The sequence below is a fragment of the Myotis yumanensis genome, unplaced genomic scaffold (assembly GCF_028538775.1).
Source record: "Myotis yumanensis isolate MYYU_CA2020_CCGP unplaced genomic scaffold, mMyoYum1.0.hap1 SCAF_3, whole genome shotgun sequence".
Lineage (NCBI taxonomy): Eukaryota > Metazoa > Chordata > Mammalia > Chiroptera > Vespertilionidae > Myotis > Myotis yumanensis.
The window spans coordinates 203,631,611-203,656,827 of NW_027223754.1; the positions used below are offsets into that span (position 1 = coordinate 203,631,611).

The 25,217-nt window shown below is 41.7% G+C and overlaps 2 protein-coding genes across 3 annotated transcripts in view; both read right to left on the reverse strand.

Moving 5' to 3' along the window:
* Window positions 1-2,411: 2,411 nt before the first annotated feature.
* On the reverse strand, window positions 2,412-18,649 carry RTCB (RNA 2',3'-cyclic phosphate and 5'-OH ligase). Its single transcript, XM_070410990.1, has 12 exons — window positions 18,477-18,649; window positions 17,011-17,089; window positions 15,781-15,848; window positions 14,017-14,116; window positions 12,971-13,127; window positions 11,880-12,036; window positions 10,777-10,936; window positions 9,018-9,193; window positions 8,309-8,497; window positions 7,601-7,711; window positions 6,296-6,415; window positions 2,412-3,680 (listed from the first exon to the last, which is right to left on the reverse strand). The coding sequence occupies exons 1-12, from the start codon at window positions 18,567-18,569 to the stop codon at window positions 3,573-3,575; spliced, it is 1,518 nt and encodes a 505-aa protein (XP_070267091.1). The 5' UTR covers window positions 18,570-18,649; the 3' UTR covers window positions 2,412-3,572.
* Window positions 18,650-19,869: 1,220 nt separating this feature from the next.
* BPIFC (BPI fold containing family C) overlaps window positions 19,870-25,217 on the reverse strand; it is a 46,926-nt gene continuing 41,578 nt past the window's right edge. For both annotated transcript variants that reach the window (XM_070410992.1, XM_070410993.1), the window contains 4 exons: window positions 23,479-23,521; window positions 21,807-21,870; window positions 20,996-21,072; window positions 19,870-20,466 (listed from right to left, as the gene is read on the reverse strand). In XM_070410992.1, the coding sequence (XP_070267093.1) occupies window positions 20,344-20,466; window positions 20,996-21,072; window positions 21,807-21,870; window positions 23,479-23,521 (307 nt within the window). In that variant the 3' untranslated portion in view covers window positions 19,870-20,343. The remainder of the gene's footprint in view (window positions 20,467-20,995; window positions 21,073-21,806; window positions 21,871-23,478; window positions 23,522-25,217) is intronic.

Genomic DNA, 25,217 nt, shown 5'->3' on the forward strand with positions numbered 1-25,217 from the left:
TCCAAAAATCACCTCATTAGCATAAATTGGTCTAGTTGAAAGGGACTTGCTATAAATAATGAGACACTTTTATTCCTCTTAGCACTTAGGAAATTCCAAGGGTTTTAGAAACTCTGTGCCAGAAAAGACCAAATATATTATTTCTTATTAATCACAAAATAACACAAGGACACTACCCTGCATAACTGCCATCAAGAAATCAACCAAGGCACACCACTGCTGACCCACTGATAGATTCTATTCTAATCTCACCACCCGCCCCAACAAGGTCAGTTTTCCCCATCTGGTCCAGGATACTATCCAGAATATATATTGCCTTCAGTTGTCATGTGTTCTCAGACTCTGGAACAATTTTTAAGTCTTTCCCTTTCCTGGACAGTTTTGAGTGTACAGACTTTCATTCTGCAGGACCCTCAATGTGGGTCCCTCTGATGTTTGCTGACTCAGGCCATGCACTCTTGACAGGAACATCTCAGAGATGGTGCTGTGTTGCTCTCTGCCTTCCAGAGACATGGCTCGTTCTATCATTGGTCATGGTAACTGTCTCATGGTAAGTGCTTGGCACTTTGTTCATTTACTACCTATCTGCAAGGCAGAACTTGAGTCACCACACTCTTCTCTGTAACATGCCCCCTAGTAACATTATCTTCTTGGATCACCGGTGTTTCAGATGTTAGTTTTAGAGCAAGAGCTTTTTAAAGATCAGAATCTAGCATAATGACTTGGCATGCTCCAAGGTGCCTGATGGATAATTAACATCATCTTCATAACTCAACTGATCAAGATGGGCACAAGTCATGCTCTCTGGACAACATGAAAATCCGATATAGTCACGCATTGGAGCAGATGCAAAAAGAGAAAGGACTGTGAGTAGAAATAAGGACAAAATAGGCTGTGTGAGTTTTGCACAGGGTTGTGAATGTTTCTGCAACATCAATGATGCTGACAAGCAATTTTCAGAAGTAGGAGAAAAACCTGATAGTGAACATGAAGAAAAAATGAAGTGTTAAGCAGAAAAAATAGGAAAAGTTAAAAAACATGTTATCTTGTATTCAAGTTTTCAAAGGTTATATGAAGATTAAAGTGGGAGTGTCTTAAGATCTGCAAGATTTTGTTGAATTTTTAAACCTTCACTTCTTTGTTGCTCCAGGAAATAGTCACAAAATTAGAAAATCAGTGTTCATATTTTGTCTGTCTCATGGACTGGTTTTCCTAACTACATTCAGACAACAGGAATACCACAGCCCATCATCAGTGTGAATGTCAGTGCTTTTGAGAATATTAATTATAAACCGGCTGACGTAAGAGGCCTTATAAAGGGACCAAGATGTGCACAGTATTAGGACTCATCTTCATGCTTGAAAGAACAGGACAGGGGCTTATCAGAGGGCGTTCCCAGCTATGTGCACATGGAGAGGCAGGGAGTATTTTTATTCTGGGCAATAAAAACAGCTGGCTACTTCAGCTTCATTGGAACATTTATTTTAAAGTGGCTTTTTGCCTCAAATGGGAGAGTAACATCTTTAGAACAAGGGAAACAATGTTTATACCTTTTTTTTTTGAACTCAAAATATTAACCATTACTTTCTGTGGTCATTAATAAGGCCAACTTCACTGGAAATGCTACATATAGGAGAAGCTAATAAAGCAGAAGTGCCACTGCATAAACTATTCTCTGTATTTCCCCTTACCTGCTCCTTTCTCTGAAGAGTAACTTTTTTTTTTCCACCCACACTTGTCTTTTTTAGAGGAAGGGAGAGGGATAGAAATATCAACAATGAGAGACAATCACTGAGTGGCTGCCTCCTGCATGCCCCCTACTGGGAATCAAGCCCACAACCTGGACATGTGCCCTGACCAGGAACTGCACCTGTGATCTTTTGGTTCATGGGTTGACTCTCAACTACTGAGCCATACCAGTTGGTCAAGAATTTTAAAGTGTCTAAAAAAACTGAAAGTATCTAAGTTAATCTGCAGCATTTCTTGCACTGACATCAGTTAGTTTTGGGAGGAAACCTTGCTTTAAATTAGTCTCAAATGACATACCATTAGGCAAGCCCAGTTATAGGAAGTCTGCATGGACACTCCAATGTTGCCTCATCTCCAGAGAATCCAGCACCTGCCAAGAGCCTGTTTCTCATCTTTAAATTAAAGGCCCTCCAGCATTCACTGGTAACTTGTACCCTTAAGTCTTCTGTGTACAGCTACTGGTCCAATCTGAAGGCATAAGTAACCTATAACTATTATGTTGATTCCTAACGTATATTTATTGATAACTTTCAAGCTCTACCATAGAAAATATTTTAAGTTACTGAGTGCTCAGAGTAAAGACATGCTATGTTATTTCCTATCATATATTTTACAGAGGAAGTCTGCTTTTCTCTAGCCTTCCAAATAGCATCTAGAAGATAGTCCAATGGGGGTGTGGGGGGAGGGAGGGAGGAGAGTTATTTTAAGTTGCAGGATGAGTTGTAAGAATATTTTTTTAGGGTGAGTCTCTGAAAGCATCCTGGGAGACAATCAGAAAACATCAACATTGACCAACGTGACACAAGTACAAATACTAATTGTCCTAAGCTATAAAATATTAAACACAAAATATAAACAACCTATTACAATTTTATTAGATTTTTCTCTTTACTGGCTATTTGGATTCAACTGAGGCCTTAGTAACCTACTTTAACATCTTGAAGGTGTCAGTACATAACATGAAATGTGATTAGGTGGCACAAAACTAGTCAACTTGTCAACACCGAGCAACCAGTATCACAGATGTGGCCGTTTCCTGCTTCTATAATGATTCCATCACCCATGTAAAGGTATTGCTGCTGTAGTGCAAGTTATTATTTAAGAAAGGTTTGCCAGACCAGGCATAATTAATGACAGATACCAGCCAATGCCATTTTGCAGGCTACGTCAAAACTCTGCCTTATATTTAGAATGAGAGGTAGCAACTCTATGAAAAATTATTTTCTTTTGGGTCCCTATTCCCACACTGCCACACATATTCCCCCCTCAATGTGTCCCATCAGCCAATCATCTAACATCCTGACATGACCCGTGGATACTCTCCCAGTAAAAGTGGTAGGATTTTGCTCAGCGCAGGGGAAGGAGGTAGACGGTGGATAAATGGACAAAGTGACAAAAAAGGGCAGAAAGGAAACATTCTAAAACCTTCTCATTTAACAGAATGTTCTTCCTGACACCTCTCAGGATGTAGAGAGAGCTTGGTGTAAAGAAGTTCATTCTGATGGTTACAGATTCGTATGACTGAGTAAGGTGGTTTCTTGAACTACCCCTATCCCCTAATAGGTTTCCCTAAAAATCTGTGGACAACCAAGGAGGAAGCGTATGCATCCCTTTCCAAATGGGGACCATGTGACTCCTCCCAGAAGGTGATTTTATAACACTGGCTCTCGAGGCATCAGCCTCCCCATCAGCCACTTGCAATGGGCGGTTACAGCAACACACTTTGGAACCTGTCAGGTCTCTGAGTTCTGATATCTGAAGAGCATTTCGGTCCACTTCCACTTCAGTAAGGGTCATTGGAGTCCATGGCTACAGTCAGGGTTCTACCCTTTGATAACAGCAATCGGTCTCAGTTTAATGGCCTTCTTGCTGATTCCAGCATCATGGCAGGTGTTCACCACATCTGTCACGTTCTTATAGGACTCAGGAGCCTGCAGGAGTAGAGTTAAACGTGGAGTTAAACTTCATTTGTAATTAAAGAAATGCACATTAAAACAATACTGAGACTTTCCCTCCCTATCAAATAAGCAAAGATTAAAAAGATGATTAAGTTCATGTTGGTAAAGGGGTAGTAAGATAAACACTCTCACCTTGTTTTATATATTTTCGAAATTTCTCAAAATTTCCCTAAAGAACATGTATCACTTGAATAACTAAGAAAAGCAGCAAACACAACTGAATGAAACATGCACACTAATACCCAGCTGGAAGGAAATGCACCAAACCACCCTATTAGTGGTAAATATCTTTAGATGGTGGAGTTATTGGTAGTTGTCAAAATTCCTAGAATTAACATGTATTATCTTCACAAGAAGGGAGAGTTATAAAATTCATATATATAACTAACACTATGTATGTGTTTGCATATATGTGTATATATGTACACACACAAATTCTGTGGATTTCTAGCAAGACCTCCCTTCCTTTCTTCCTACCCACACTCACTGTTTTGCCACCATTAGAATGAATCTCATCACATACACCCTTTGTCTCCATTTACGTCAACACAGCAGCTCAGGTCTCCCAGACCTATTCGCATAGAGCTCTGTACACAGCTCCGTACATACCCCCTTCTGGCCCATCTCTGTTCTCTTCTGATTTCTGAGACTTCTCCACTGTGGCCTCTGCAACTCCTTCCATTGAGTCAAGTGCAAAATCCTTTCCCTCTTTCCTTCTTTAACATTCCCTTCAACTTTTCGTTCTTGCTGAATCATGGATTTCCCCTGAGGATGTTACTTCTGCCTCCAACTTTCTGAAATGGTAGCTGTCTTCTTTCACAGACTAGGTCATGCCATTAGGCTGAGGAGTGGGACACGTGTCCTTGCTCTTCCTGGTTCTTTACAGACCATTCTCCCTCCTTCCTCCCTAAACACTACCAGTTTTGAATCTTGCAGTCAGCATTTATTACCATCTACTACCTCTTCTTGTTGCAATGATCTGTTAGTCTCAATCACTCCCCATCGTTCTGTGAAGATTTCTAGCCCCTTGCTCACTGTCACTCTCTCCTGCTATAATTCTGAGTGATTTCAGTATCGAGGAAGAGGATCCTTTCAGTACCCTGGCTTCTTAGTTCATTGACTTCTGTTCCTTCAATGCTTACCCTGGCCATTCTCTCCCTGGGTCATACCCCAGAATTTATTACCAATGATCACAAGTCCTTCATTATCTGTTCCAAGGCTGGTGATCACAGCCTAGGTTTCCAGCTCACTCCCCATCGTGTTCCATCTCTGATAACCCTGCAAACCCATGAGACCTACAATCTCTTAGCAACACCCTCAACAATCTTGCTTCTTATTCACTGTGCTGCACTTGCAACCCTGATTAAAGGTAACCCAAGTTGGCCCAGCCGGTGTGGCTCAGTGGTTGAGCATCAACCCATGAACTAGGAGGTCATGGTTCAATTCTGGTCAGGGCACATGCCCAGGTGTGGGCTCGATTCCCAGTTGGGAGCATGCAGTAGGCAGCTGATCAACGCTTCTATCTCTCTGTCCCTCTCCCTTCCTCTCTATCTAAAATAAAAAATCTATATATATAAAAACCAAGCGACCGGAACGACTAGTCGCTATGATGCGCACTGCAGCTGGCCAACTGGCCCAATGGGGGCAGGGCTGGCCGGCCAACCTCCTCGGTCCTCCTGCCCCCGATCGGCCCCTGCAGCCCCATCGGGGCTGGGGCCTGCCAACCTCCCGTGGCTCCTCCCCCCAGCCGACAAGCCCCAATCGGGGCAGCTGACCAGACCACACCTGTGCACGAATTCGTGCGCTGGGCCTCTAGTAAACATATAAAAGGTAACCCAACCTCTACTTCATGCCTGCACTTCTACATCTGAATGCACTTGACAACCCCCAACCACTGAATTTAGCTCAAGTGTGTCCTTGGTGCTGTCCTGGCAAATTACCTAAAATTTCACTAGACAAATTACTCTTTCTCTCTTTTAGTTAATTATGTCATACTTTCTCCTTCGTCCTCACTCTCAGCTGCTGGCCCTATCTCCTATTACTCTGAAAAACTGTTTTCTTAAACATTCAAGTGTAATCTCACTTGGATTTTTGCACCTGCTGTTCTCTATGCCTGTAAAGCTTTCCCCTAGATACGCACATAGCCTGTTCCTCACTCCTTTCATCTCTTCATTCAAGCATCACCTTACTATACCCTATTTAAGCTGCACCCACTCCCAATCTCTCCGTATCTCCCTTCCCATTTTTACTTTGTAGCACTTATTATCTAATGCACTACCAGTTTTACTATTCCGGAAAGTTTCATAAGGAAGGGATTTATGTTAGTTTTGTTCATTGCAGTATTCCTAGCACTTAAAACAGTACCTAACTAAAGCAGATGCTTAATAAGTATTAGCTAAGTAACTGAATAAAAATATTGTAAAATATGCAAGTAAAAATATACTAAGAGTAGTTAGTTATCTCTGGTTGGTGGAATTCTAGATGTTTTCTTTTTTGTATTCCCTAAAATCTCTTAATTAAACATGTGTTGTTCTTAAAATCAGAGAAAAAAATAAATAGTTATTAAAAAGTAAGGTTTTGTCACTTACCTCTTCCATAACCAGTTTGGGTGAGGCAACACGAATTGCAATTCCCATATCTGCCAATTTGTCTAAGACGTCCTGGAAATCTAAGTTACGTCGAGATTTTGCTCGGGACAATGCACGGCCCTAGATTGGGAAAGAAATGAACTTCACTTTATAAATTTAATTTTGTATTTCTCATTACTGTTAATTATCAACTCAATATAAACACATTAATTTTCAATTGTAAACAGTATGTATGCTGTAACAAAAGCTTTGTACTCTTTATGGTTTATTAACGGTTTGCCAACCTTAGCCTTACTGACATTTTGGACCAGATAATTCTTTGTTGTGGGGGCTGTCCTGTACATTGTAGGATGTTTACCAACATCCTTGACCTCCACCCACCAGATGCCAAGAGGAAAATTCCCCTCCCCAAGCGTGACAATAAAAAATACCCTAGACGATGCTTGTGTGTATGACATGTCATACTGGTTTTGATCACTGGGTTAAAATTAGGAGTTGGGAGGCAGCTGGAAGTGAAAAAGGATCAGAGAAAAGAGTAGGATTAAAACATATTTGTGATAGTTTGTGCTATGAGAGGGTATTCTAGACAGCTATTTTCTACCACAGCACTAGCTAAGCACGCTAATGGCTTAGCACAGGGCTTGGCAAACTGGTTTGCGATCCAAATCTGGCCTACCACAGCTGTTTTTGTAAATAAAATTTTACTGGAACAGAGCAATGCCCATTTGTTTATGTACAGTCTGTGGCTGCTTTTCCACTACAATGGCACAATGGAACAGCTGCCACAGAGACCATATGACCCCCAAAGCCCAAAGTATTTAGTCTATTGCTTTACAGAAAAAGTTTACCAATGCCTTGCTTAGAAGAGGCAATATGTTGATATAGTTATGCAGTCTACCCAAAGGCTGTGATTTGCAAATAGGGCATATCCCACAAATCTTGACTGGACCCACCGGTAAGGGGCAAATTATGCAAATGACTAGGTCCGGTGAATGAGATAACTTGTGAGGTAAACCTGCATCAGTTAAAGTTGTACCAGTTAGGCTAGTGTGACCGAGGTCTGGACTTTGTGGACTTGCAGAAATCAGAAATAGTTGCTGGCCTGACAATGACCCTGCTAGTAGAGATAATAGATGACTTTGGTTGGTTCACCAGACAGTATATATTATGGGAATAAATTCAGGTAGAAGACAAGACCCAAACCTCAACTTTGTTAATGCTCAATCAAGTACATTTACCTGTTAAAATTCAAAACAATGACTAAATAGAAGAGAGCATTTCTAAGTACGTTTTTATTTTCCTTACCGCTCCATGGCAGGTTGTCCCAAAGGTCTCAGTCATGCCCTGCTCAGTGCCAGTAAGAACGTAACTACAGGTTCCCATGGTGCCACCAATGAGCACTGGTTGTCCAGTGAGCTGAGGATGCACACAGATCAAACATGTTAAAATTCAGAAAAGCATGAGCTTTTTATGCCTGAGATTTAAATTGCCTCTTATATTGGAGGATTGTGGGAGAAACCTGAGCTTCTAATGGCATTTCTCTACATCTATATTGACATTATTTTGATTCTTTGATAATAGAGAAGGGAGGAAAGATGAAGGGAATAAAAATGGGAAGACTGGTAAGGCAGCAGAAGGCAAACTGAAGGCAAGAGCAAAGCATTCAGGGAAAGGTCATTAGGAGGAACCATCCTAGTGAGGCACCTGCCGCTCCAGGCTTCAGTTTCCTCATCTGTGAAATGGGAGTAGGTTAAGGTCTTTCTAACTATCACAGTCAACACCAAAAGGATAAAACGAACGAAACAGATTGAGTTTAATCTTAATCCTGTCTTCCAACCATTCAAAGTCCTTAAAAACAGAATCTAAAGTATAGATGATAAGGAGAGTCTGCTTCAGATATCAGAAATCAGTTTTCATGGATGACAGATTTTCTTTTCATAACTGCTGTTTTCCTATTTAAATTAACCAAAGCATGCACCCACTGCCTGAAACCACACATGGCTTAGCACGTACTTGGTAATCAACAGCAATGAGGGGATGGTGAGGAGGGAAAGCTCGGGTGGATCCCTTCCTGTGTACTAACAGGGTCCGCTCCTTTCCATCCACCACATGCTGTTCCACTTTGGCGATATTGTGAGAAACATCATAGATGACATGTAGGTCCAAGTCATCAGGGGTTGTGTTGAATACCTTGGCAAAAGCCTAAAAGAAAAAGCTTAAGTTAAATGCAGCCAGAATCAGCTTTTCAAAACTCATCTTACTGATCCCACCGAGTCTGTTCCGGAAGGGAGCGAGGGATTTAAGAGTTCAAAAACAGTAGTATTACTCATCTTCACATAAAGGTAAAAACTGTCTTTTAGACCACCTAGGAATTCCATTCCATAAATTCCAAGTTTGGCTGGAAAGCTTCTTGACAATTCTTGACCTCTCCCTTCAGAACTGACTCTTCCTCAGCCTTCTGAATCGTAGTGAATGGTACTTCTAGCCTCTCCAGGCTCAAGGAAAATTCCAGGAATAATGTTGGCTTCTTTCTTCCTTCATTCCCCACACCTGATAGTCTGCTTATTTATTTTAAGGAGATACCAAAAGCTTACAGTGCCAATATTTTAAATATTATATAAATTTCCAAAACCACATTTTCCAAAACCCTGATTTGACTACACTGTTTAAAGCACTTAACTTCATCATGAGTAAGTTGGAACAGAAGAGCAACTTTAAGTACCTGACGGGTTAAGAAGGTCATGGAAGAGCGGTTGACCCAGGCATAGTTCCCAGCTGCTGCCATTCCCTTCAGGTAGTCCTGACCCTCTGGAGAAGCGATTCGAGCACAAGCCAACTGACGGTCATTGACTATAATCTTGTCTCTCTTCATGGCTTTTTCCATAGCAACCAGGGCATCTGGAACAAGAGAGTAGCAAGTCCAAACCAGCCAGCTTTCACGAAATAATTCAGATTTATTACAGAAAGGTACAATACATTCAAACCCATTCTATAAAAAAAAGAAGTTAAATACAACTTTCCCTTTGAAGTGTTTCTCAGTTCATCTATTGGCTTGGTCAAGATATATTATTGAGACTATTTTCTATCAGAACTGTGACACAAGCTAAGTGGGCTATAAAGACAACATCTGCCCTCCAGGGACTTATAAGGGAAACAAGGTGTGTACACGCACAGCAACAACATGTACTAGTTACTCCTTTACTGGCATGTAAATGAGTAAGAACAGAAGTAGTAAACATTTTATATCATCATGGTTTTTAAAAATAATTTTTAGTGACTTAGTGTAAAAGAACTGGATACAAGTTGCCAGACCTGGAGGAAAATCAAATCCATGACAAGTGTAGAGAAGAACTCAGCATAAAGTTAAAAAATTCTAGTAAATGCTCCATATATTTGCTACATGAAATATTTTAAGGGGTCAGGCTGGCACAAATTATTAAATTCTCATAGGATGAAATGTACATACAAGGATGAACTATAATATGCAACTTAAAGTTCACAATAATTTCCATGTCTCTATACATTTTCATATATTCATAAATCCTTTCAAACATTCTATTAAGTATTCAGAGCGATGTTCCTACTATTTCCCTGCCTCCTATTTTTGTTCATGCTGCCTTTTGGTCATGAGTGTCCTTTGTTTATGACTGTCCAAACTGCAAACATTATGTGGCCATGAAGCCACTTCTGAAATATTGGCATGTTTTTCCTTTGTCTCTTCTATAATATTTAATCAATCACTACCTTCTGTCTTTACCCTTTCTTTGTAATGAACATCACATCTCTCTCGTGAGACAATGTGAGGGCAGAGCTCTTGCCTATTCCATCACAGAATCCACTGTAACACCTAATCAGTACGTAAATTTAAGACATATTTGTTATATTATGTCTACAACATAAATTCCCCATTTAAGGTCCTTCTTGCTCTTTCTCGGCCAGATAATAATTTTAAGAGGACAACAAAATAGCTGAAGCCAACATTTACTGAGTACCAAGCATCAGACACCGATGTAAATAATTTACATATATTTCATTTAATCTCCTATGAAAACACCACATGAAATAATTATTATTCCCATTTTTTTTTTCAGACAAGGAAATTAAGGCCTAGTGAAGTTAATTTGTTCAAGGTCTAGTTAGAAGAACCAGGGTAAAAATCTACACAGGATAGCTCTAGAGCTTTCTTTCTTAAATCTCTATATAGTTCCCCATAAAACGTACATTTGGGTCCAGCCCAGCCAGTGTGGCTCAGTGGTTGAACGTCACCCTATGATCCAGGAGATCACAATTCGATTCCCAGTCAGGACCCATGCCCGGGTTGTAGGCTAGGTTCCCAGTGGGGGTGTGGGTATGAGGGGTGGGGGGAAGAGGGGCATGCAGGAGGCAAGCCTCATCATTGATGTTTCTCTCTCTCTCTCTCTCTCTCTGAAATCAATAAAAATATATTTTAAAAAAAGAAAAAAACTAGGTCCAGAATATACCTGTGGCTACTTGGTGGCCCAAGCCTCTGCTTCCACTATGGATCATCACGCACACCTGTCCTTTATGGTCGATGCCCATCTTCTTAGCAGCATACTCATTGAAAATCTCATCTACAACTTGGATTTCTGCATAGTGGTTACCTGCTCCCAGGGTCCCCAACTGAAAATACAAGAATGTCTGGTAAAATAGCTTCTAATCTGATAAAAAAAATCCATTTAAAAGTAAATAGGTAAAAAACAAACAATAACAAAACAAGAAAACAATCACACAAATAGTGTTTTATGTAACAAAAATATTTCTAAGCTTTTGAAATGCTTTACTCATTTTAAGCAATAGTCCACACAACAGAGATAAGGCACAGCAGCTCCTGAAGTTTATTGTATCATTATCTGCTTGAGGCACACACATATCAAAAGCTTCATAAACCAAAAACCATACCATTAAGTGGCTCAAAGGACATTTTAAACATTATTGGGAGAAGGGTCAAGTTTGGAGATGAACAACTATGAGTTCACTGACATCATTATCCATCATTGAAAGTCTATGTCCCTTAACTGGAGCTAATAGATGATTTAGGAAACCAGAGTATGGCAGTGCTTGAAGAGTTTTTAGAAGTTGCCTAGCTTTAATTATCCCAATTTTCAGATGAGAAAATGAGACCCAAATAGGCAAAAAAGACTTGCCCAAGGTCACAGTGAATTACTGGCAAAGCCATCAAAATTAGTTGTAATTTCTGGTATATTCTTATCTCATGGATACCAATAATTGACAAGGCATCTCTTTTCATCTTAGATATGAGAAAACTTTCAGCCAAATCTTAGATTGTCAAAACAATTTTAGCATACATTTTAAGCCTGATACCATTTTTTCCCATCCACTTCTAATTCATGGTATCTTGTTTTATCTTATGGACATTGGCAAGATCCTGATAACGTTTTAAAAGAGTAAGAATGAAGCACAAACAAATTTGTGCTCATTTTGATATACTATGAAAAAATCTGGGGATGTATATTTCCTACATAGAAGACACATTTTTTTCCACCACCAACAAAAAAATAATATGAAAAATATTAACATGTCCCCCCTCCAAAGTGAGTGTTACCTGAGGAAGGCCTCTTTTTTTCGCCCTCGCAGAGACCTTATTGGGGTCAGCTTGCAGCATTCTCCCATACTCCTCACAGTGCTCCTTGTCTTCAGCCCAGGCGTAGCCTTCTCTTAGCGACCAGTCCACACCCATCTCCAAGGCCTCTTCCAAGTCTCTGAGTGAGTAATAAGGTGCTGGTCATTTCACAGTCAAGGCAGATCAAAACCTAGGGATGATGAAAATCTCAAAGGGTAGAGGAAAAGCTACATTTATCAACTATCACCTGTGTACCAGGCATTGCGCCAGATATAAAGTTTATGCTCTCAGCAACTTTAAAGTTTTCTCAGGAAAGCAGCTACATAAATAACTGTAATATAAAACAGTAAATGCTACATCAGAGATGATTACAGTTCTTCCTTGACATTTATATAGCTCTTTATTTATAGTTTTCAAATCTTATTTACATTAGATTTGCCTCTCTGATCCTGCATTCCATGAGGTGCTAATCAAGCAGCCAAAGATTTATGACCATAATCAGATGTCACTATTTACCATTAACTTTACCACAGCTACCTGCCTTCATTAATAATTTATGGAAAATTAGTCAAATAATACATAAAGCTATCTAAATGTCCTTAGGCAACACAAGTTTTAAGCTCTATTCCTACCTCCACAGAAGTACAATAAAAGTACAAAGTAAAGACCAGGCTTTACTGCACCTGCATTTAGAAGCCAAGATGCACATACATTAAAACCCCTAGAAGGAAAAAGCTCTCTGATCTTCATCTAAGGTCCAGACCTCTTCCAAAACAGTGCCAGGAGAGATTGCAATGTTTAATGTTCCTGCCTGCTATAGCCCACTTCAAACATTATTTATAGGACAAAATTCCTATCTAAACATTTATAAAAATGAGTAGTATTTATTTATATGTTCCAGGCATGCTTTTCAAAGTGGGCTGGACCTCATGCTTAAAAAACCAATTCATTACCACTTCCTGTCAAGAGGCTGAACAATCCCCATCTCCTAAGTGTCCTGAATTGGAAATGACTGTGAGGGTCTTACGGGCATTATTTCTCTCACTCCATTTATTAGAACCTTGTGCGCTTACTTGGCATTCATTGGGATGACACCTTTGGATCCAACCCCAACAGGGATGTGGTCAAACATAGCTTGGGCAAGTTGCTCCTTCACAGGCTGGACATCGCTTTCATCTAAATTGGTTCTTAGCAAGCGAACCCCGCAATTGATGTCAAATCCGACACCACCTACGAAACAGAGAAAAGTCAGTCAAATATTAGGAAAATCAGGCAGCTGGGCATTGCGACCTGTGGTTGCCCACCACTGATGAGGGTTTAAAGACAGCCACACACACAACCATGAATGTAAATTAGAGGTCAAGGTGTCAAGTTTGTCAATTGTTCAAATCCTCTATATCCTTACTGAGTGAAAGCTCCATTACCTCGAGAAAAACAGTGTTCAATGTGGGGCTTGTAGCCTCACAAATTCTTGCTGCCCTAATAACTTTCCCAAGCTCTCAAATAATTTTTTTTTTTTTTTTTTTTTATCCAGCCTTCCTTGTTATTCCCAGCAGGGGATTTGTCTGCAACATCCATGTTGACCAGTGCCAGAGGCAAAACTCTCAAGATGTGATTTGTACTTTCCCTGCCCCCCTCAGATTCTGATGTGAATTATTTCCAGTGAAAGCACACACAGCAGGAAAGACATATACCACTGGAGGTGAATGATGATGACAATGAAAGCAAACACCGGGTACTTGCTATGTGCCTAGCACTGTTCTAAGTATTTTCCACAGCTTAACTCATTTAATCCTTACAATAATGCTGCAATTTGCCCAAGAGGTAACTGTGACATAAAGATACATACTTTGCCAGGAAAGTGTTTGTTTTGTAGCCAATGTTTGAATAGCGCCTGGCATATAGTAAGAGCCTGAAGCATTCTCCTAACTATATGCTTTACTTGATATTTTAAAAGCCTCTGAGTGTCCACAATGAATTCTCTCAGTAAACAAGGAAAAGGAATGATAGTGTTGGGTGAGACAGAGAAGCACACAGGAAGCAGCCATGCTCTAGTTCACCGAGGCGATGATACGCTGAGAGGAGATACACACTTGACAGCAGCATGCAGTCACCTTACCTGGGGACACCACTGCTTCAGGGTCATTCATATCAAAGGCTGCCATATTCCCAATAGCAAACCCATAACCTGAATGGACATCAGGAAGCCCAATAGATCGCTGAAAGAGAGTTAGAGAATGAAATACAGCTTGTTTAACCTGGCACTCTGGTTGCCTGATGATCCTGATACTAATTCTCAGAGAGGCTGCAAGCTAAAGCCTTCCCCAAATCAAGATCCTATTTTCATAAAATATTCTCTATTGGTGAAGATTAGGTGTAAACATTCCTAATCACGAAGTTAATACAGTGGAGAAAATCCTTCTTATAAAGTCTGACCACTAACTAAGGAAACCTAAACAGAAAAGCCTCAGTATAACATGATAACAAGTGGACCACAGACTACCTTTGATGTGCCATCACATTTTAAAGGCATCAAAAGATAGACACTGACAAGTTGTGGTCATGTCAGGTTAAAAGGAGAGAAGTATCTGATTTATATAGGTCCTTGGTATTTAAGCAATCACAGACAAATGTAATCCATTTAATGGTATGCATACTGTATACTTTCTACATCTGGGACCTAGAAAGGGATTCTGATCCAGGAGGAATGCAGGTAAAACAGGGTGAGGATTTATGGAGATACCAGACACCTGTGAGTTCTTCATATCCATAAGCCCTGTCTTTTTATCCCTGCCTCCCCACTGCCCGGCATAGAAACTGGCATTAAGACCTCAAAAAATGTCTGTAGAATGGATCCATTTTTAACATCTACCTGTAATGATGGAATCTGAACGTTAGACTGCAGTGGGGGCTCACTTATACCACCCAGTTTTATCTCTGTTGCCTTCACTACCCTTTTTCTTTTTTTTTTTTCTTCCCCTGTACAAGCTAATAACATTCGTTTTACTTGTTTCCTTAAACAAAAGGAGGAGCAAGAGGCCCAGGCCACCATCCCTGTGATACCCTCAGCAGACAGGGAGACGCAGGGGTGAGGCCCAAGGCGGCACAGGCCAGGAAACCTGAGTAGGATGCTGGTCTGGCCCCTTGTCTGCGCAGAATGGCTTGGAGGGGAGGAGTGGCGTCCTGGGCTTTTGGGGGGAGAGGTCAGGGTCATGTGAGAGGCCGCACCCAGTCCACAGCCTGAAGGCCAGAATGAGCATCTTGAGAATGAGTAAGAACACCTCTGTTGGGGCCTGAGGCCTGAGCTCCAGGTCACTGGGACTCCATTAATTCACTCCCCTCATTCATTCCTGGGTTGGAGCCTTCTCTGGTTCCCCCGGCTCCTGGACTGCAACTGGTTGCTCTGTATTGTAACTAATTTTCTGCCTCATCACTACCCTCTTTTTCAATCACATCCAGAATACTATACTGTCCTCTCCCCCTCTCAATCCCAACCCTTAAACTTCTTTCCGTTCCTTCTCCAATCATTCTCTTAAATGGGGCCAGTGAAAACTACAATGGTGGTGTATACTAATCCAGGGAAAACGATGTATAATGACAAAAAAACAAGAACACATTAAAAACTACTTCCAAAGTTCTCAAACACTTGTAGGCTGCAACCAGAATCTGTGATATTATTCAGGCCCATTATTTCTTTATGTCCCAGGGTTACTTCTAGATGTTCAAAATCAGTGGTCGCCAACCGGTGGTACACGAGGTCTGAAAGGTTGGCGACCGCTGGTCTAAATGACACCACTATAGTTAGGCATGGTCATTTATCTATTCAACAAACTTTTAGACTAAGAGAAAATATAAATGATTAAAGCTCTGAACATGGACTCACATGAACAATCCCAGGCAGGGCTGCCACATTGCCAATTTGTTTCATGGCAGGCAGGAAGCCACCAACACCTGAAGACAAAAATTCAAAATTAGAGGACACATTTGCTTTTTAGTAAGTATATTTCTATATTTCTAGGTTGCATTACATGAAGGGAAGTGATTAGGACTACTAAAACAATATAAAAGGATGTCTGAGATGGAAGTGTGAAGGCGGCTTCTTTAGAAGGCAGCACATGCGCAGAGAGGTAGCGAGGGCGACCAGACGAATGACAAACACCTGTCAGTGTTCTGTGCAAACCAGGGAAGGCTGTTTGCAAATGTACTGGGAAATGTAAAACATAATTATTAAACATTATGTTGTCAATATAAAAAATGTATTCTTTCATAGTTCACCTTTTTATCAAAAAACATCAATACTGGTTTTACTCTAAGTGACAAAGAGGGGCAATATGGAGTTGGAAAAACACTGGATTAAGAGTCAGGGAACTGGGGTTCTATTCTAGCTCCAGTTCTGTCACTTGGTCGCTGTCATTTTAGGCAAGTGAACATATTGTGGCAGGAGGCAGGTGGGACTAAGTTTGTTGATCTAAAAAATAAAAGGATTAAAATTAGATTTCAATTCCACCATTACTATTAGAGCTTTTTACATTTTCTCATAAGTTCACTGTAATCCTGCAAAATAGGTTAATAAAATGTCATTTATAGATGAGATAACTGAAGTTAAGTAAGGCTAATCAGTGTACTGGTTAAGAATACTGACTTTGGAATCAGTTACTTCTGGGTCTGAAATCTGGCTCCGTCACCAAGAAGTTGTGCAACCTCGGACAATTAAAATTAGTTAGCCTCACTGAACCTTGACTTGCACATCTTTAAAATGGAGATAGTATCTTCCTCTTAGAATTCCTCTAAGAATTCCATGAGATAACCTAAGTTAAGCACCTGGTAAAGTGCCTGGCACACAGTAAATGCACAATAAATGATAGCTCTTATTATTATCCAAGGTTGGCTTCAAAACCAACCAGTTCCATCCAACTCCAAATGGTTTCTACAAGGTCAGGTAGCTAACAATATAAGCACAAATTAAAAACAGTTTTTTGGGTCTCATTTCAAGTCTTGGTCGTTTCCTGACAATATTTCTGTACTTTTAAATAATAATCTGAATTACCATATTTTTCAGGCTACAGGAAAGACATTACTTACATGACCACATACAAAATTCTAATGCACTTACCGCCACCTCGACACGCATTCCTTAATTCCTCAAACATTAATTTTTCCAGAGCATCATTTACATAGAAAATTCCTTCAACCTGGTGCCAAAGAAAATGAAGAACTATGTCTGAGCACATGTACATGACATACAGACACTGGATAGAATACAAATACCGTATGCAATATTCATTTTGCTTTACTCTTTATAAAATACTTTCACATTACCTTAAACAAACAGAAAACTTCCTATAAAAAAGTACAAGATGTTCCCATCCTTAAACACAGTTGCCCCCAAAAATGTGGGGGTTTAAGGCACTGACAAACCCCTCCCGCAACCAAGTAGTTGAAAATCTGTTAACTTTTGAACCCCCCCCCCCCAAAAAAAAACTTTTAACTACGAATAACAGTCTGTTAACTGGAAGCCTTACTGATACCATGAACAGTTAACATGTACTTTGTATATGTACTAGTACTATATTCTTACAGTAAAGTAAGCTACAGAAAAGGAAATTATAGTATTTATTGAAAAAAAGTCCATGTATAAATGGACCCATGCAGTTCAAACCTGAGTTGTTCATGGGTCAACTGTATATCTTAAAAATGTAGTATTTTGAAAGGTTCACCAATTGTTTTATTCATTCTCCTATTCTCAAAGCCACATTTAAGAAAGTAACAGGTAAAACACTTGGTACATGTGATAAAAGTCTTTCAATTGCTCTTACTGCCCAAAGGTCTCAGCGTTTTTGTGCTTGTACAGTATCAGTGGGTTTTAGTGTGGTGATGGCCGGAGGGGATATAGGGAACGAGGCAGAAGAGGGTAATGAGGGGACAAATGGTGACAGATGGAGACTTGGCTTGGGGTGGTGCACACACAATGCAGTGCACAGATGATGGGTAGAATTGTGCACCTGAAACCTGTATCCATCTGTTAACCAGTGTCAACCCCATGCCTGCCCTGTGAACTTTCCAGGCTGCCGTGAGGAACAAAACCGCTTTATTAAAAACCAACGCGGAGCAGCGAATGCTACAATCTGGTTCGGCGAACACCCATCTGTAAAGGTCACATGACCAGCGGGACGTGGAGGAATGGAGTTCCAGTCCCAGCGACTCTACCCCGGACTGGCCGTGCCCCCTCGTAAAAGGCAACGAACGTCCCCGAAGCCCGGGAATGGAACGCCTCTTACGGTGCGTTTGTGACACTCATGTGCGAAAGGGTCTGCAAACGCCGCCTTCGCACTTGCTGGGAACCCGCCTAGACAAACCCCGCTTTGCTCGTCCACGTGGTCTGGAGACCTTTCAGCGGGGAGACGGGGTCGGGACCCCGGTCCCGAGGCCAGAGGGTGGGGTGAGAGGGACTTTGACGGGGGTGGGGCGGCCCCAGCGCTCGTGGGGCAACGGGAGGGAGAGGAGGCCCGGCGGGAGGCCGAGGCGCCGCGAGCCCCCGGCGGGAAGGCCCCGCCACCGGCTCTCGCTTCCCCGTCTCACCTGCATGTTGGGCACGAAGCCCTTCTTGATTCTCCAGCAGTTTTTATTGATCTTTTCCAAGAACTGAAGCTCATCGTTGTAGTTGCGACTCATGGCGGCGACTACGGGTATCAACGCCCGGTGCCGCTTTGAAGAGAGCTGCCGCGCTGTCCCGGGATCCCGAGCGCCACTTCCGGGACTCAGCGCGCAGGCGCGGCCGGCTCCACAACAGGAGGGGCTACGGCAAGTGCCGAGGCCCCAAACTCATCGCACAACCGCTTTTCTCTCAGTTACGTTAGACTGCCCTCCCGTGTTTACCTTTTTTGGGTACTCACTAGTCATTGTCTCCAGGCTAAAGCCAAGCGAGCTAAATCCAGCAGTTTTTAGCACGACCTAGCTACCTTTTGCTTTGGAAGTGCTTGCAGTACTGGAAAACGTGCTGAATCTGGGTCGGGTCGCTGCTCTAATGAATAAATCAACCTGGAGTTTCATTCCCACCAGCTGAGAAAGATGAACATGTTTAAATAAATGCCACCACTGAACATTTGTAATGTTTCAGAATGAATTTGTGGATATACCTTGAATAACTTTTATGTCGCAAAAGAATACCCCCAAACCATTAAACATGCGAGTTTCATTACAACAAGCACTGAAGGGGCAGCTGTTATGGCCAGATGTGCGCAGTCTTTCTTTGGCGACTCAGTACTCTATGATCATGCTTTTGTCTGCAGTGTCTCATGTTCAGAGTAGTAAGTGAGCTTTCAGTGATTTCAGTTTCTAGTCCTACTTCTTGTAAACAACAACGACTTGGGAATCAGAAAGACTTGGATTCAGTTTCTACTTCTGCTGTTTACCAGCTTTGTGTGGTTAATCTCTCTTGACCTTTGTGTCCTCATCTATAAAATGGGATCATAATTCTTCATAGAGAGGCTGTGGGGATGAAATGAACCGACGCTCCTGGAGTAACCTACATAGGGTCTGGCATGTGGTTAGCACTTCAATCAACCGCTCTTTTCCATCCCCCCACTAGATTACAAACAACACAAAAGCAAAGTTTGTGGTTTCTATTCATTTCTTACATCCTCCATGCTAGTCTCCCCTTCCTCCTCTTTTGTCCCAATTACACCCCATTGATTAGGTGCTCTAACAACATTATCGTCATCATCATCAAGTGTGAGTTATCCAGGGCTAGTACTCGGCACTGCCATTTCATTTAATTTGGGAAGGAAAACACCCTAAAACTTAAAGAAGTGATACAACTTCCAGACACCTAAGAGGCAAAATCAAGCCTTGAAATCTGCACAACCTCAGTTTTCATCAACGTTAAAGATGCTAAATTCTCTTCCCCCTTTTCTGTCTTATTTTATTTTTCAAAGGGACAGGAAATTTTGCAAATAAAAAGACAAGGTTGACATCGATAGAAAACAATTTTAATTAAATACAGGGGACAGTAGCAGTAAATATAAAACACAAAATCCAACATACAGGAAGGGGGAGAACCCTCAAGAGCTGAAAGGGCCGAAGGGATCTCCACTGACAACACCAATTCAAATCTGTCCTTACGCGTTTCTCACACACCTCTTCAGAAGCACAGGCCTAGCTCTGGGCCACAGAATCTTATAAACACAGAAACACACAACATGCATTGAAACATGAACACACATTCAAATGAACATATCCCTACACATACACAGAGACACACACATCCTGGTTTAACTCTTTAACCCAGTTTGCTCCCTCTGTCGCAGAGGGCTTGAGAAGGAAAACTTTCAGCCTAGGCACTCCACAGGAACTTTAAGACTCCAGCGGGCACTGTTTTCTCCTTCTCGGTTGACAGTCGGTGGGGTTAAGGGCCATTGACTTTCTGGAGCAGACTCCAAACCAGCAATCAGGGCACTGATTTCCCCCTCCACTGTCCATTTATGAGATTCAGACCTTCCCAACCATAGAAACTTGGTTGCTGTTTTAAGGGCGTTTCATACTTCAGGTCGGTGGAAATCAAAAGGAAATGCTGAAAAAGATGTAACGATGAAGATAAGGTGAAACCTGAGGCATCTACAGCCACAGGATGTCTGGGTTTACCTGAGGGGTGAGGAAGAGGTGGTTTTCTTTACCAGGTCCTACTGTGTCACATCCTCTCCTCCCCTGCCCCCCAGCCATGCCTTTTGCAAACTCCATAAACCACTTCACCTCTCTGAATCTTACTTTCCTCATCTATAAAATGGGATGGATACTCCCAGCCTTCCAGGCTGTCTTATGGAATAAAGAAAATAAAAGTGCACTACAGTGCCTCTTGTTCTGTGGTGTGAATAAATTTGGCTGCAAAGGGAATTTGGACCTGGCCTGATTCTAAAATTCAAGTTTAAATGCTCTTCATTGTTAACTGGAAGCTTCAAGAGCTAAACATTTTGTTTATAAGATTCCTTGGGCTCGGAAAAAAACAAAGCAGAACAAAATAAAACAGAAGGTAAGCAAATAGAACGAGGCTTATTCTACTATGAACAGCAATGGGGCAGTTAAGAGACTGTTCACATTCTTACCTCAAGGACTTCAATGTCTGAATTGACGAATGAGATTTTGTGTGGGCTGGGCAGAGGAAATCCTTGCTGCAATTTTGCTAAAATACAAAACAAGATGTAACATAACTGGGCACGGGCACAGAAGTTTTGTCAAGCTTTTCAGTAAGAGACTAACAGGCAGCTTTTAAATAATCTATCTTTTCATTCTCCCTGGTCCTTTGTTTTCATTTTTTTCTGACATGTCCCTAGCATTGCCCCGGAAGAGTGGTTAATTGATCCATTCTTAATAGAAATGCACCTGCAATTAGGTGCATTTGGATGGCAGAAAATGCTGGCACCTTGTCCAATTTATATTTTGAAAACATCTTACTTTTTGGGTCCTGAGAACATTCTGGTCTCTAATACAAAGTATAATTTAATTAAGCCAAACTCAAGATGCTGCTGTGTGTGAACATTTGTCATTCATGAAAACTGTGTCTATCCAGATGATGGTCTTTGCATAAGAACCAGAGAGACACCGACCGCTAAGGAGAATAATGCCATTTCTGGTTGAAGGCGACTCTTCCCTGTGTAAGGAGAACGATTTCAATTTCCGTAACTCAACCAGAGATAGCCTTTCTTGCCGAGTCTTCATGCAGAGTTGCTAACAAGGCTTGGATCTGGAATAACTAATTTTGCAACTGTATCCTTGATGGTACAAACTTTGCAAATTGTGGCACTGGCCTGGATTCCTAATAACACCTGAGAAGTACAAGCTTTGGGTGGAAAGTCCCAAACAATCCCCGACATTTGGCCAATGTCAGAGTCACATTGTTTCCCAAGGACCTCTTACCGTTGGCCAGTGGGAGGACGCCAAAGTGGAGAATGGAGGACAAAATATTTTCAAACCTCAAGACCTGAAATGAAAGGGGAAATGAAATCACTTGGGCATTGTGAAAGAGCCATGCCTGGGTTAGGCCTGCACTTTCCCAGACCTTACCGGGATAGAGAGCTATGATTAGAATCTCCCCATAGAGATATGTATTCTAGCTTCCAGACTCTGAAAGCTATTTTGTGGGAAACCACACTACAGAGTTTCCCAATCCCTTTTCCTCCTTGAGGATGGACATTTCGGCTCCCCTCTACCCTGGATCATGGTGACAACAAATGCCGAAGGACCATCTGGTGACAGCAAACATGGCAGCTTAGATATCTACCAAGTAAGACAATCCTGGACAACTAACACATATCCCAATGCATAGTCTTTCCTTAATTTACTGCGAAGCCCAGCCACAGCATTATGTTATGCGCCATGGTTAATGACATCACCAGAATGCCCAGTTTATCTTTAATAAACTATGGTAGTTGTATAATCTTAGCAAAGTGCTGATTTCTGGGAAGACTCAAGTATTAAAAACTAAATGGACTATGATAAACATGAATTCATTCAATGAATATTTTTTGAACACCCTCTAGGCTTAGCAATAATAAGGACCTCTTTGCAGCTTAACAAGGGTGGCTCTGAAGCAGATTTCCTAGCTTTACCCCTTGTTTATACCACTTTACTGTGTGATGCTGGGAAAGTGCCTTAACCTCTCTGTGCCTCAAGCTCCTCAACTGAAAAGTGACGATAACAGTACTCATCACATAGGATGTTGTCAGGATTATACAAGTTAACATTATGCCTGGTATATACTATTGTCATTTCCCCCCAGAAATATCATGGTTAGTACACTCTGTTGTTGATAGTGAGCAGTTTTTCTGGGTCTTCCTGGAAGACCTGGACTCATTTTCACTCCTCGGGGTTCAGGAAATATTATTTACAAGACAGTCAGCTATGCATTCTCACTGACTATTGTCTGTCATCTACCAAATGGCTATGCCACAGAGGTGCTAATCCAGGGTGACCCTACTTGAGAACCACTGCTCTAGAATATAAGCGCCATGAAGTTGGATGCCAATTAGTGATTTGGCTGATCTTCCTGAAGCTTGGGAGGGGGGCTTCCAAGTTTCATGCTGGGATATACTCTTCCAATCAGGAGGTCACCAGGCTGCGCCCCCCACAAGGTATCTATACAACCAGCCTTGACCTAATTTTAGGAGATGGATAGAAAGTCTTCGAAGAGCAAACTTGATCATGGCCTAATAGCTGACATGGAGCCTCATTCTTTGGGAGTCAGTCTGGATCTTAAATTGAACTGTAGAGGATTATTTTATAAAATAATGAAATCTTCCTGAAAATGCATCTCCCCACCCCTGCAACATTACACAGTGTCTTAGCAGTCTTTTGAGTACCTTTTAAAGTCTTTCTGAGTAGATAAAAGTGAATTGGAAAGTTCCTCTCTTGTTTAATAGTTAATGGGCTTGGTGGACCGATCAGTAGCTACAGAAAGAATTTTAAAGTTAAAACCTACACTCCTGGGAAAATCAAGTACTCCTCAAGGCATAGAAAACAGTCATCCACCTACTCTATAGGAGGATTCACATTCTCCTTGGACAGGGAATGCTGAGACTCTGATTCCTACCTCAATATTGTCGCGATTAGACTCTGGCAAAGAGAGGCGGAACCTGAAAACAAGACCACAAAAATCAACAGGTTAAAGGAGGAATATTTTAAAACAACCATTTAAATAGAAAGAAACAAAAGGGGTCGGAAATTTTTTTTAGCTCAATATGTTACTATTTAAAAAACACACACCACCCAATCTTGTAAGGACATAATGTTCTATTACATCTTTACCCCTATATTCGCTGTTTAAGAAGCAGGGCAGGAATAGCAGAAGGCCTGGGTTCCCCAAGTGCTTTTGCTCTGTGGGACTCAGTCTGTTGGCAACTTGGAATGCAGAACAACCTTAATAGTTTTCAGTCAACAGCCATACCAACTCCGCGCCCCCCGCCCCGCCCCCCCCCCCCCCCCCCCCCCCCCGCCAATCTCCTCTGATCTCTGAAGCTAAGCAGGGTTAAGCCTGGGTAGTACTGGGCTGGGAGAACAGTTCCAGGTCTTCTTGCTCTGAACTCAGCCTCATAACTTCTCTGATCCAGGCTGGTACCTTATTAATAAACATGATGATGATGGTGATAATGATGACACTATATGACATGTCCTAGTTTAGGAGATTTATACCCATTTTTTAAAAATAATTTTTTTGTTAATCCTCATCTGAGGATATTTTCTCAGGGGGAGAGAGAGAGAGAGAAAGAGAGAAAGGGAGGGAGGAAGGGAGAGAGAGAGAAACATCGACATCGATGTGAGAGAGACACATCAACTGATTGCCTCCAGCACTCGGCCCAACCAGGGGTGGGGAGTGAACCTGCAACCCAGATATATGCCCTTGGTCAGGAATCGAACCTACGACACACACTTTGGTGCATGGGCCAATGCTTTAACCACTGAGCAACACCAGCCAGGGCTAAACATTTTTAAATTTAAACTTCACAATAACCTTGTGATAGATGCAATTCTTGTTGTCCCTTTTGCAGATGAGGAAACTGATGATCAGAAAGGAGAATTAAATTACCCAGGTCTCAGAGTTAGCAACTGATGGATCTGGAAGACAAACTTACTCTACTTGACTCTAGAGTCTATGCTCGGCCGAGGCCACAGCTCTCAGGAGGCTGTATCACCTATACCATTTTTTATCTGTTCAATCACAACGCACTGGGGAAACGTCAGCTCTGACAGCTGTCTGGCATCACAGGCAGTGCAAGGTAATTGTGAAAGGCGCTGCTGGGACATGGGGAGGGATGCCTCCTCTTGGTCACACCACCTCTCATGGACAAGGCAGACCAGGTTGGAAATCTGGCCACATAAGGTGGAACACACTTGTGAGTTTTCCTTCTTTTCTTTCATCACAACCCCAGGCCATGATTGGCCGCTTCAGGACCACCTGCTATGAGTGAGCTCGTCTGGGGTGTCCCACAAACCAACTGTCCTTTCCTCGTAAGGCCATCTTCTGTTTCTCTTCTTGTTCTCTAGGCGCACTCACAGGTTTGCTTACTAATGGACACGTCTCACTGTCTGCAGAGAAACAGGTGGAGCAAAGAGCAAACTCACCCTCCTCTGTTTTTGAAAAACACGCGAGTGCAGCTCAGACCACGAGGTGGCGACTCAGTTCAGTCCTTTGACCTTTCATTCTCTGCCAGGCCCCTAGCCTGCTACATAAAGCCTTGACACTAGGAACTAATTTTTATGACAGAACCACAGAGTCCTTGGGGAAAACGGGAGCTCAAATAGCCTTACTTTGCAGACATATAAGAATATAGC